The following is a 14,484-nucleotide window of genomic DNA, read 5'->3' on the forward strand; positions in this document are numbered from 1 at the left end:
TGGAATGATTCAGGCCATATTTCTGTGTATGTGACAAATATAGAATCATGAATCTTGAAGCAGACTCATAGGGTTTGGTTCTGGTATGATCTGCTTGCCAGACAAACAGGTTGACCCCTTCAACACAAAACAGAGAAGAGCAAGAGGTGTGAAAGCAGATAAAGCACTGGAGCAACTGTTTCAGGGCTTCTAGAGTGAAAATTCCCGTGTGTTTGTGGGGACAGCAAAGCTGCTCTTTTGAGATCAAACGCTGACTTATTAACCCAACCTCCAAAAAGTCATACATAACCACAATGGCGAATTAAATGTTTAACTGCAACTCATCATTAATCCTCTGTGTGCAGTCCTTTTAGGATGAAAAGTGAAAGCTGGTGAAAAATGACATGACACACCACGGAGGAGAACCAGATGCCAAACAGCGCCACTCACTGGTGTGGGGGGTTAAAATAGCATTTGGATGACAACATTTTAGAACATGTTCCTGTGCAGACACAGGTTTTTTTTTTTTTTAAACAGACAACCTATTTTAGAAAAAAAACTTCCTTGTACACCCTCTCACCAACAGTCTGCTACTCCCAGTTAAGAGAATAGATGTGAATCAGACAAATATATACCTCAAGCCTGTTGTAAACTCACATAATCCTTTAATTTAAACACAAGACCTAATTAATGCAAACCTCAAAGCATTTAATTGGTAAGAGTGCTGTAAATTCCTGTGCTGAGTCACATTTTCTGGCCATTTGAGCCTGTTTTGCTCCCCCTAAAAGCTACTTGGCTGGGAAATTAATGCTATTACAAAAGCATCTCAACAACTTGGCATTACTTGAATGAGCATAAGCCCTAATATTCACAGTGTTATAAAAAAAAAAAAAAATTAAAAAAGACCACATTCAGTAAGCAGATAATAAAAGTCAAATATATCTTGAGCTGTTCTTAGTCAAAAAGCAAACAACTGCAACTGAGTTTCCTTTTGCACAAGCCTCTCGTAATGGAAAATTCTTTTTTATTGAGTTTTGCAGTCATAATACAAACAGTTTTAATGCTCCCATTATGACTAAATAAGTCTTCACTGCCACAGTGCAAAAGCCCAACTGCTTATGAGGACAGGAGCTGCAACATCAGAGATGAGACCATCCTGAACCTCAATCAGGACAGCCTAGGTACTAAAGCCCAACTTCAATTATGCTTTCAAACACTCTCTTTCTGTGCTAAAAATGAAGCTACCTAAAGTTATAATTAGCAAGTTAACTCAATTCTGTAGTGCCTTCTGCCAAAAGTATGTAACAGTAAGTATATTTCATAAAGAAGTAAATAATTTCTGCTAGCGCAAAGGGATGTTAGAGGCTGACATGAGTGAACTGGTGAAAATGTGAAGCTTCATTGGATGCATTGAACACAAGAGGAGGACAGACTAGTTTGTTTTTAAAATATATATACCTCTTCTTTTGAGGGAAAAGGTAAAAAAAAAAAAAAAAAAAGCAGCAGCTAGAAACAGCTTTTTCCATCTTTTGTTTCAGGTGGGCTCTAACTCCAAGGAACTGACACCAAAAAGTAACAAAGAGCCTAAAAACATAATGGAAGCAGCTGAAAAGACCTCACGTTGGCTCTGGTTGGGGAGGGGGATGCATGGTGCTAAAAGTCGGAGTCTGTTCACCCCAGGCTGGGTCACCTGGTTGAGGGTGCCTTAGGTAAGACCCAAAACACTCTGTGACCCTGGTTACTGAAGATGTGTCCAGGTTGCAGGGCGTATCTCAGTACTTAGCTTTTCACCAACTCTATAAGTGACAGTGGAAGTAAAAGTGTATTTCACACCACAATTGTTACATTCTGCAATTATTGCACAGTTCTCGTGCGCGCCAAACCCTCTCATGTTGTACCTTCAGTCGAATCACATTGTGGCCAATTTTCTGACCTGTGAAATCATACAAAGGTTCACACCATTTATAATTATGCTCAGAACGTCTACTGCTGGTACAAACACTCCTATGAACTGTTATTGTAACTGCTCAGGAAATAAATAACAGGCATAACAATGACGTACACCACGTTGAAAGGAAAAATTCTGAAGCTAAAATGAAGTCTATGGGAATCTGAAATGAAAAGGAACGGGAGCAGGATCACCTTGCTTTCCAAGGGCATGACACTACAGACAAAACAGTAGCGCAGGATGGTGCAGTAAAACTACCACACAGCCACCACTGTAAGGAAACAGACCAAGCTTTAAAAAAATTCAACTACAAGACAGGTGAGATGCAAAAAGCCTTATAAAGAAGGGGACAGAAAAATGAGTGCTCTCCTATGATGTCCTCTGAGTATAGGATTTAGGAATATAATCTGATATAAAATAATACAATAATAATAATTATAATCATGGGTCATGTCCAGCTAATTTCCTTTTCTCTTACATTATATACCATACCACACCATATATTCTCCACATGGTATAACAAACTTTGTGTTCTTGCTATATGGGCTGTATTGGTGCAAACACGGTCAGATCCGGTTGACTAGCTCAAGTAATATTCACTGTGCTGAGAAAGAACCCATAACAGTGCCAGGGCAGCAGGCAAAATTCAGCTTCTGAGAGAAGGGAAATGGCAAAAGAGCCTGTTGAGCAGGAATTCAGAGTATGCACAGGGCAGAGGAGGAGGAGAAAATAGCACTTTAAATCTGAAGTCCAATAATATATCACCTTCACGGGTCCCCTTTATTCCAAAGGCAGTGAGTGTGCAAAACTGCACCCTGGCATACATTTCAAAGAACACAGATCACACCTGCTTGTGTGATGTGTGGCAAGGTGTATGGGGGTGGGGGGGATCGATGCTAGGTGGGGCACACGTGATTCTAGGGACTTTTACCTGAGTTAGCAGTGACTTCTTTATTGGACAGACATTAATAGAACTTCGCTGGATTTTCTCTTACTCATTAAACAAATGAGATTGAGAACCAGTGCTGTAACCCAATTTTGTATTAAGAATAAAAGTGAACATACTGCAGAATCCTGACTTACACAACACTAAATTAGTAAACTATTAGACTCAGCACGTAACAAACAGGAATGAGGAGTTGATCAAAAGGACACGCAGAGGGGATTGGAGGAGAAACAGCCAAGTTCTGCTGCACACTGTCCAACCTACACACTCTGAACTGAGACATTCCAAACCACACAGCATACTTATAACATTGCCAAACACAGAGGGTGTTCTGAAGACAGTCAGTCAGCAGACAATCATCCAAAACACACCACAGGCTAATCTACCCGTCCGGACACTTCCCAAGTAAGACGAGGGGTGATCAGTCCAAGATTGTGCATTCCTCTCCTTCTCTACCCCTCAATCCTCACTACGAACAAAAAAACCTGGATGAAACACCCTGCCTGACCTTCTGCTGCCAAGCACATAAACCCAGCAGCCTCACAAATAGCTTAGAACAGATTCATCCTTACTGTATTCCATGCTGCCTTGCAAGATTTTTCAAATAAACAATCCTAATTTGATACAAATATAAAACAACATAAATGGACTTCATACAGCGCTGAACAGGCAGATCCTAGCGGTGTTTTAGTCAACAAAATTTATGACAAAAGAGCTTTTGATAATACGGAAATGAGGTGAGACTCAAAGTAAATGCTGGTCTGTCTAAGCAATGAATTAACATTCTATATGCAAAATAGCATCAAACTCCAACTCATTAATACAATTTGAACTAATAAATAAAATTTTACATTAATGCTACATAACTGACAAAAGTCTGTACCCAATTATACCCAAAAGTAAAACACTCAAATCATACCATGATATATCCAACTAGGTCTTAATGACAGCAGACCATGTGAACAAGTTTTATATATGCAAATACACACTTTTTTTTTTTTTTTTTAGCACCAGAAGGCTAACAGACCATGTCCACCTCAAACACATAAAAAGTACAGCCTGCTGACAGACCACAATCTGTCAACTCTACCCTCTGCAAGCGGGGAATAATTACAGCTCATCACAATACCGCAGCGTAAAGGTGCTGCTGCTGAGTCCAAACCCTGCTGAGACAGATTTACAAGCATCCGCACAGCATGACAATATACAGCTGATATTAAATTTCCATTTTTAAAATTATGAATTGAATATTCAGTCATGTCTTCTGTTAGACTGGACATGGAAAGGGAACAAAACAAGGAAAAAGAGAGATTCTGTTTTAATAATGAATAATGTCGTTATGGTTCATGACATCAATACTGTTTTAATCACAGAAATATTTGGGTGATTTCAGTGCATATGAAATGTTTTGGGGCCGAGGAATGAACATCAGCTCATTCTAGCATTTACCCACATGCTGTATGACTGACAAACCAAATTGAACCATGGCAAAAGAAGAGCAGGTAATGAAGTGAGATAATGTGTTAGCACTCAATGGAGAGGAAACAAAAAAAAAAAAAAAACACAACAGCTGTGGGTGACTGTGGCCTGAACAGGCAGAGCCTAGTGTTGCTTTCGTCAATGGAATTTATGCAAAAAAAACATTTTTGATATGACTGAAATGAGATGAGACACAACGTAAACGCTGGTCTAGCGTCCTATGCATTCTGTTTTATTTTTTGCATTATAAACATATTTATTCGCCTAAAAACTGTGTGATAATGGAGTGGGGGGGACTAATGCTCAGACTTTTAGTCGACTAAAACTTGACTAGACATGACTAAGAGTAAATGACATCTTAAATGGCATTTGTTAACCTTAAGAAGCAATAGCTAAGAGTGCATTCAAAAGATGATGACACTCAGAAAAGCATGTGAGGTTTATCCACTGCTGAACATAAAAGTTTGCATATCTCAAAATATTGTTAATGATAAAACAAATTATTTAAAAAATTGTGCAAAGGATGTGCACCACCTGTGCAGGATGGGTGCTGGGGTTGCATTCACACACCTTTCTGACAGGGGCACGGCTCCAGCTAGCATATATGGCCCTAGGTCACCTGGTGCTCTGACGTGAGACAGGCTGCTCGGTTATGCCACACACTCATCTCATATCCCTTCAGCCTTCATATCCCTGCTCGTCAGCACAATGAGTCACAAGAAGAAGAAAAAAACCATACAGGCCTTCTCAGACTTTGTCTCAAGCCCACCACTGAACAGAAAACCTTTGATAAGAAGGCAAGATTAAATTAATTTGACTCTTTGCATTTAGCAGATGCCCTTAACCAGAGCATCTTACAATCAGCAGTTACAGGAACAGACACTCAGAGTTAAGTGTCTTGCTCAGGAACACAGTGGGGTTTTAAACCTGCAACTTCACCCACTAGGCTCCTACCACCCTATCTGAGCTAATGGTCTTAACCAGATTTACACACTAATTACAGTGTCAGTTCTCCCTGCAGCAAGTATCTTGGGATTGCTAGTAAGCAAAGTCTGTTGAGCAACTACAATTTTCTAGTTCAGAATGTGCTGGCAAAGACATTAATCAGTCAAGGTTGTTAGCATAAATCAATCTGACTGGGCTGTGGTGGCCTAGTGGTTAAGGAAGCGGCCCCGTAATCAGAAGGTTGCTGGTTCGAATCCCGATCTGCCAAGGTACCACTGAGGTGCCACTGAGCAAAGCACCGTCCCCACACACTGCTCCCCGGGCGCCGGTCATGGCTGCCCACTGCTCACTCAGGGTGATGGGTTAGATGCAGAGGACAAATTTCACTGTGTGCACTGTGTGCTGTGCTGCTGTGTATCACGTGTGACAATCACTTCACTTTCATAACCTCCACCGTGTCCTGAACCACCTCTCCGGTGAAAGAGTACCCATCACAAGGGAAAATACAGTGTGCAGTGAGGCTTAGGGCATTTCCGGAACATTTTTCAGTGCTTCTTCTGGGGGAATATGAAAGATGCCTCTCCTCCATATTCCTCTGCAGTTGCAGGAACCTGTCGATGCCTGGCTGGTACCTGTTTTGATGTGCTGTTTCAGCACCGTGGATCCAGCTCTCTTCATCCCTGCTAGAATGAACCTACAGCCACTGTGTCGGGCTACCAGGGTGGCAGGCAACGTTGATTCACTGATTTACGCTAGCAAGTAAAACCTTTATTTTAAAGGACTGGACGGGACTGAATGTTGGTGAGACCAGCACCCTCGCTGAACTTTTGTCAAAGCATATTTTATTTTAACTCTTTGCTGTCTTTGAGCTGAGTTTGTTTCAACTGCGTGGATCATGTAGCGATCCATTGGCCTCCTAAATATAATATCGTTTTATTATTATTGGGGGTTTTAACATTTGTGTGTGTTGCCATCATATGTCCATGCCAAAGGACCGTTTACATTTTATTGACTCTTAATTTTGTTCAGCATGTGGCTGTTCCAACGTGGACACATACTTGATTTTTTTATCACATGGTCTCCCTGAACCAGATTTCCATTGGAATAAGCCTAATCCTAGACCAGGTTTAAAATTTCAAAGAAGTGTTTAGTCAAGGGCTAAATATATGGCCCCATGTGTTAAACTGGCCCCTTGTGTTAAATTTTTGTGATACTGTATTCTCTGACCATAGACTAGTTTTATTTTATGTAGACTTTGTTTGCACCATTGTCAAACCTCGCACTGTTGTGTCCTTAACCCCTCTGTGCTAGGCACTTTTCATCAATTTTCAACCAGAACGAGAGCCGCTCTGAGCTTTTACACAGCGAAAATGGAGGAACTAGGATCTTGGTTTTATTCCACATGCCTGACTGTACATGAAAAAAGGAAAACTGAAGTCTCACTTCAAATTCTGAAGGACTGTTGGTTTCATTATCAGACAGCCATTGTGTCTAATCTTAGCAATCCTCTTGTTTTTTTTTTCAGGACCATAGACTCTGCTCTCAAAGGCCCAAAGTTAATAGTCTTCCACTGCTTGTGAAAATGTCCTTTTTTTCTGGTCACTCCTACCAGGGCTCTTATATAAGAATGACAAAATAATATATTCATAAGATTTTGAGTTATTGTTGTTTTATACTGTTGTACTTGAGAGATACCATCCAAAAGGAAACAAATTAATTGTGTGTGTTTGCTCATATACTACTGGGCATACTGATTCACATTAATAAAAAAGTTGGAAGGATCATTATAAAAATAAAAAAACTTTTTAAAAAGTCATCCGGTGTAAGGGTGGTGTCTTCACTCCACATTAACTCCACACACAAAGTAATTCCTGTGTTGCCCATCAACAGACCTTTTATAGCGTGGTTGCTAAGTAAACTTCTCTGAAACTCATTTGTCAATGTATCCTACATTGCTGCGGGTAGCTGCCTCAGTCATGTCTCCTCAAGCTGAGATTAGCTTGACTCTGAACGTTAGCCACCAGAAGCTATCTTCCTTAGTCATGGACTTTCCACAAGAAACATGAGCGAGGAAGAGGAGGCTCTTTTGCAAAGTCATGGAAAACCAGCTTGATTTATCCAGTTCTTTTTTTAATCCACATATGCAACTGAGAACCCTGTTTGCAAACTTCCATCTGCTTTGAAACATGCACCTTTGTTGCCCTTATCGCTCAAGCGGTCTCTTCACCCCAGTCATAATATCCTAAAGAGGACCTGTGCCCGTCCCGTTTCCAGGCAACACGGCCCTGGAACATTACCCTAGGTGGCAGATTCATTAATCGCCCCTGAAGTCACCAAATGCTGGCACCTCCCAGACGTCTGCAATGATATTGATCAGATATAACCTTATTACATGAAAGTTTTAATCTTATAACAAACACCAGGAAATCTGAAACAATTATTATTAATTTAAATATTTAGGTACATCTGAGCCTTTAATACTCTTCAAAAGGAGGAAGAAGCATCCTTTGCTTTAGTATTTACACTACCAAAGGTTCTAATTTAGTGAACAGTTTCAACATTTGACAAATTACTAAATTTATATTTGAACACTGTTACACATATAGACACTTAGTCATTTCAAATGTAAACTTAAACATTCCTATTATTGGTGGGCAAATGTGCTTATATAGAGTAATCAGCATTTTTTTGCTGCATACAAAAAGACATGCTAGTCCCATCTGAATAGCCTTGCTGCCCCACATCTTCATCCTCCATCCTTCCCTACAGTGTCAGTCCTATTTACCTCAATATGAGTGACATGAGACTCTCTTCTGCATCCACTTACAAACTAAACCGATGTAGTCAGGACCACGAATGAGAGCCACTGGTGTTCCGGGGAACTGGTCGTCACTTCCGTGCAAGAACGATCCACCAGAAAGACGAAATGCCAACGCATAGGCCTTGCAGCATTAGCATACAACTAGAGACAGTCCACAGCCAAGGGACTAACTGAGACAATGGTGTTTAGGCACTTTTCAACAGAAACGTTAACAATTCAACAAAACAAAAATGGAACAGACAGAATAAATTATGAAAAAGACAAAAAAAAAAAAACAGTATTAACAGAAGAATTAATATCCTCAAACTGACAAAAAAAACATTACTTCTTGCCAAGAATTTGTGCCTGGAGGAGCAGACATTTTTATCATTCCTTTTGCTGACAAGTTCCTATCCAGCCTTGATGGCAGCTCTAGGGGCGTGTTAGTCATGCCTACGGGTATAAAACTAAAGTGGAGCCCTCAGGTACTCAGCAGGCCTGCTTCACTCTTCACAACAATCTGCAAAAAGATTGCAATCCACTTCCTCTGTACAGGTGACAAAAGAAGCCTCTCCGGCCGGTAGCAGCTTTTATATTAAGTTAAGGAATTTGGAATTAAAGCCAAACGTACACATCTGTGTGTACCACCAAATGCTAATGAGAGTCTGACTGTAACAATATGCAGACATGCCTGCACTACAGCAGGAGCAACATAAATCACCACCACGGTCAGAAACCGATTCAACATTCTGGACCTAAAAATCTCACAAAAAAACCCAATCAGGCATATGCATCCATATATATTCGAGTGACCAAATGGTTTAAAAGGACCACTTACCACTTCTTTGTGCATTCCACCATGAGTTCCTGGTAGGAAGCCACGAACTGGAATTTGGACGCATGCTTTCCCACGCGCTGCAGTCTCTTCCACACCGAAGCCATGATTCCTTGCGAACTGTCTTGCAGTCTCTGTCCAGTCAAGATCGCCCTTGGTGATGAGTGATCAAAAGTATCCGAGGTTTAAAAAAGACTTGAGCACATTCATTGTTATTCATTGGATGGGAGGAATAAAAAAAAAAAAAAAAAAAACGATCGCAACACCGTGTTGTCAAACCATCAACAAGGTGAAACTCGAGGTGGACGAGCAGCACGCCGGGGTGACAGGGACTTCCTCTGGGCACTGCCAGGTCCGACAGTCAGCATGCCCGTTTCCCCGCCAAGAAAAAACCCAAACACTTCCAGGATCTTAAAAAGTATTCCACCCGTGTTACTCCACACCTGCGCACACACACCTATGGAAACAAAGAGATGCGATCAGACAAGAGATGCCACGGGAAGGGGGGTGAAGAAAACAAGAACATTGGCTAAAGCAGGTTTATCTCGAGCCTCACTCAGCCATCGCTTTAATTATTTAGCGTCTAATAAGCGCCGTGTCAGAAATTCCTCTGCCTCGTCCTTCCATCTCATGCTCGTAATTGCACGGCCGAGGTTAGTGCTGATCTGCTTTTTCTTTTTTTTTTTTTTGAGTCACTGATCACTTATCTCCAACGTAATCTGCATAGGAGAGGGCTACTCATACCACACGGTTTTATTTACGTGTGTATACGTGACGTTTTTGTACTTGAACGCAGCGGAAGCGTTGTCGGCTCTGACACTCACTCTCTCTCTCTCTCTCTCTCTCGCCGTCAAACTCACCTGAGCACAAAAAGAGACGAGTTACAGCAGGAGAACAAAGCGACCTGGAGCACTCAGCTATTAAATCCAGAATACGCCCCGAACGTCCGAATCACCGGCACCATTCCGAAACATAACCATTCAACACAATACATGCATATATATTAATATTATTTTAAAGACGTCAGGAGGACCATTGGCTGCTCTCTGGCCAGCTATTCTTGTGTAACCTGAAACGCCGAGCTCAGGTCAGCACCGCCAGCCTCAGATTACTGAAGAAAAGCCGCAACAGACGGTACCGCGACTTTTACAACATCTGGAGCGGGACCCGCTACGCCGCAGCTGCCGCCGCCATCGAAGCTCGGGCGGCGCGACGACCCCGACGCGGGTGGGAAAGAGGGCTACCGGCGAGGCGGAAGGACACTCACCTCTCGGGGCGTTTTGAAAATGCCCCCCTCCCTGTGAGCGGCGCGCTGAGCCGGCTAGCGGAGCGCCTGCCCGGCCGCCTGTAGCCGGCGGGCTAACTAGCTTGCTAATTATCGGCTACTTCTGAGGGACCAGCCATTCCTGCCCGGCCGTCGTAGCACAGCGCGGCGGGGTTTTTCTCTTGGCCGCCGTCGTGCGGCTCCCTCCCGTGTGCGTGTGCGTGTGTGCGGGGGGGGTGAAACGGCGAGTTTTGTTGACACGTGAAAATCCGAAAACGCCGGAGACGTTTTTTTTTTTTCCAGGTCTGGAGAGTCCAAAAGAGAAAAAAAAATTCCGACAAACTCTCAGCCCTCCATCGTTTCTCCCCAATTACGTTCACCGGAGCGCTCGCCCAATGCCCAGAGGAAACGCCCCCGGACGCCTGCGATTGGCTGTCTCCTCCTGAGTGTTTACGCGCTCGCGCGGCTCCTCGGGTGACGCGCGCGTCCCATTGGCCGCTCGGAGCGTCAGTCGCAGCGGCGAGTCCCGCCCGTTTCGACTAGCAGGCTGAATTGCGCCACAGCATCCTTGTGGCGCTACGCGTTCACCTTCTTGTGTGTAGTTTTCTGGGGACGGGCGTGCACAACCGCGTGGGTTGTAGCGCTGTTGTAACGAAAAGGTAGCAACCGACAGAAAGTGTGCAGGTGGTCCTGTTGCTGTTTGCGTTCTCTCGTCAGTAAAGCACGCAGATTGGCATTCTGCTTTTGAAAAAGGTGTTGCACGCAATGTGCTTCAAGTCTGATTTATGGACAAAACATATTGTCCTACAGAAATTTACAGTATAGAATAATATCACCATACATCCTTGGGTTTTTAATAAATACTAAACATATAACTGACCTGGTTAACCTTGCCAGTACTTTACTGCAGTATGCAAGGAGCCTTTGACGTGACCCACTTAAACCACCAAAAGCCAGACTACAGTTCAACAAATATAATGGTAAGAGTCTGAAAGCTTTGTGTGGCTAATATCGCTAGGCATACAAAGCTTCAGTGAACAGGAAATTAATTTGGGTGGTTAGAATGTGGACTGAAATCTTGCATGCATGTGTAACGAAATAGTGCAAATGCAAGCACTTCTCCAATTATAAGAAGATCTGTGGAATTCAGATTTTGTATGACACGAGGTTCATATCACCCTAGCTGGTTTGTTTATGATCATTTTAGAAAGCGTTCTTAAACACTGGCATACTTCAGAATGTCATAGGCACCGAAATATGTTCACCTGACAGAGAAATGGATAAGCGTGTACATATTCCAATGTAAGATTACAGGGACTCGCCGCCCATCTGTTAAGCTATGCTTTGATGTGACAAGCCATCTCGCAGCAAACAGTGCTCTGCACTGCGGGTGTAAAGTTTTCGTTTACACACAATGCCAGCGGAGGAAGTGGAGCCCTGCTGTCTGTGCTGGCTGTGCTCACATGGGTGTGTGAGTGACAGTGGTCTTGCAGTAAGAATATGGTGTGGTTCGTGGTTTGATTAATTTGGAGGTTTTACTAATCTCATTGTAGTGAACTGATCCTGATTCATGGTTGACATCAGTATAGCGGACAGTAATCAATTGAAAGCATCATATGAGTAGAATTTAGGGACAATAGTTACTGTACATGTAAAAGTGACAAGGAAGCTGGCGAATTTTAAATCATTTTTAAAAAGCTATTTTAACCCTCCTGTGCATCACAATGCATCATATTTTCCCTCTATCCAGAATTGAACTTCCTGTTTGAATCCTGGAGGACATTTGAGGATGAGGCCAGGCAGTGAGATGAGTATCTTTACAGTAAATGATGCCACCCTGCTCATAATGGCCTTGGGATGGTCTGGGTTTGTGGGCAATAGCCCTTTGTCAAGGCTTTCATGGAGCTCTGCAACACGTCACAAAGTAATGAGGAGTAAATAAAACTATGACAAACCCAGTTTAGAATAGACATATCACACCTGATTTTTACTCTCTGTTGTTCGGATCTCTTGGTTTTTGGAGTATTCCTTTTATTCTCAGGCAGCCAATATCATTTAAGAAGACCAATTCAAACAAATCAACAAACAAATCCAATCTGAAGACAAAATAGATACTGAGGCACAAAGAACAATAAAAGATTCTGACAAAATTTGGCAATTTTCTAATCGGAACAGCCACCTTCTAATAAACTTATCATAGGATTCTGTCTAGTAAACAACAGGGCGGCTGGCAGAAACTAATTAAAAAGGAAAGGCTGGCATTTCCCCTCTCTCCAATGTGAGACAATACACACTCAACCTGGTTTTGGCTTTATGTGGTTCAGAGGGCTGACTTTAATTTCTTTTACAATTACCTTGCCAGGAACAGATAACAACATTTAAGCCTGCTGTTTGAATAATCAGGCATTAGATCCTAGGAGGTTCATAGGGCAAAAAGATGAGGTTCGCATAAAGCAAGTCTTGTATATACCTCTCATTTGACTAATTTGTGGTATTTAACTGATGGGGTCAAATAAACGTCATACAATGCTGAATATTTTATGTAAAGTAATTAGTCAGAAAAAGGTAATTTATAACCAAAGGATTAAAATCAACTTAAATGGAAATGTTGTATAAATGAAAGAAACATAAATATCCTTTTCTTCTCTGTGAGCTGATCAGTTTAGATGACTGTAATCACCCCCAAAATGAATGGTGATAAATAAATTAATTTGATGTACTAAACACGTTTCACTACCATGTTACTGTTGTCTAAAAAAACAACAATCTTGAAGGGCGAAGATAAAAATTTTTACCTTATTCACAATCGGAGTCCCCAACACACTGCTTAAATTCTTCCAGTGTCGACATAAGAAACATTTTTAAAATCTCAGCTAAAATAAGCCTTTCATAAGCAGTGATGTGGCATCTGCCTTGGTCTGTCAGTATTGTCGGGCCAGTTGCTGTTTTGTCCGAATCGGCTGTGGGCACATAGCAGTAACTCCTGTGAGTGAACCTCATAAGCAGCCAGAGAAGTGGAGAAAATGAATGCTATTTATCAGCCGTGCTGTAGCTGCAGGGTTTGTCAAAAACAGACCGGCCCAGGACTTTGAATGTCTTCAGGATAACACAGAAGACTTTGTCAAATATGTCACATGTCCACTGTTTGTCAGTCACCCGCTGCTCAGCAGGGGTCACTTGGGCTCGCTATTCATCTGGTTATCCGAAATAAAATCCGGGTCTAGTTTCTGTAACATCTGATCCTGTGCAGTTCAGGTGGATCGCCGTCTAAACAGTGGAAATTGAACAAGACACTAACCAGATAGGACTTTTCTCAGGGTAAAATGACACAAACAAGTCAGCAGTTGAGTTTATTTATTCAGTCAAATCTCTTCTGTTGACCAGGAAATGATCTTGGGTTTCAGTATATCTGATTTTTCATCACAGGGTTGGCTGTGCATCATGTCACCTTATAATATGCTATAAAATATTATAACGGTTTATGCAACTCAGCAGTAACGGTTGCACAAAGAATTTACCTAAAGATGAGAACCGATAAAACGTGCCCTTGCTGCAGTTTGTGTCACTGCTTGCAGGTGAAACAAAACAGGGGCTAATCTGCTGGGCTCTGTGGCGGCGAGCAGGGATGTCTGTATTAGTTTGAATTAATTTATTTTTATTATCACCCCAGAAATCAGCACGATGAACCCTTCTGATTCATTATCCAGTAACGATATTTTATTAATATTGTCGCTTCATGGCACAAAGACATAGGAAGTATGTCTGGACCTACCACAGGTCTAGCTGTCTTAACACTAGGACATGATACACCAACAAAATGCAAACACCAAAATATCACATTATGAGACTGTTTACTAATGTTTAGCAGAGTGGACATTTCCTGCGAAGAGCATAGAATTACTATACCATGAGATTCTATTGTGTAATACAAATATCTGTTATATTTTTGTTTTGCATTTCAACATTAATATTGAGAAGCGGTATTATTTGAGATAGGGACTGAGTAAGCCAATAGGATGATTGTAGCCTAGTGGATAACGCACAGAAGACCACAGAGTCACAGGTTCAAACCCCACTTACTACCATTGTGTCCATGAGCAAAACATTAAGCCTTAGTTTCTCCAGGGGGGCCGTCCCCGTAAGTCGCTCTGGATGAGGGGGTCTGCTAAATGCAATAAATGTAAACGTAAAAGTCTGAAAATGCATCAGAAACCACCTGCACTGCTGATGGACATTTTGTCTTGATCTCTTATTGGTAAAACATATGTAATATGAAAATGACACCTTA

At 41.9% G+C, this 14,484-nt stretch overlaps 1 protein-coding gene across 5 annotated transcripts in view; it reads right to left on the reverse strand.

Moving 5' to 3' along the window:
• ehbp1 (EH domain binding protein 1) overlaps positions 1 to 10,526 on the reverse strand; it is a 117,816-nt gene extending 107,290 nt beyond the window's left edge. For 4 of the 5 annotated variants that reach the window (XM_028988478.1, XM_028988475.1, XM_028988476.1 and 1 more), the window contains exons 1-2: positions 10,200 to 10,526; positions 8,936 to 9,389 (exon numbers count right to left, since the gene is read on the reverse strand). In XM_028988478.1, the coding sequence (XP_028844311.1) occupies positions 8,936 to 9,039 (104 nt within the window). In that variant the 5' untranslated portion in view covers positions 9,040 to 9,389; positions 10,200 to 10,526. Of the gene's footprint in view, positions 1 to 8,935; positions 9,390 to 9,792; positions 10,155 to 10,199 lie in introns of those variants that run through there. The other variant, XM_028988474.1, reaches the window with a different exon arrangement.
• Positions 10,527 to 14,484: the final 3,958 nt, after the last annotated feature.

The sequence above is a fragment of the Denticeps clupeoides genome, chromosome 8 (assembly GCF_900700375.1).
Source record: "Denticeps clupeoides chromosome 8, fDenClu1.1, whole genome shotgun sequence".
Classification (NCBI taxonomy): Eukaryota; Metazoa; Chordata; class Actinopteri; order Clupeiformes; family Denticipitidae; genus Denticeps; species Denticeps clupeoides.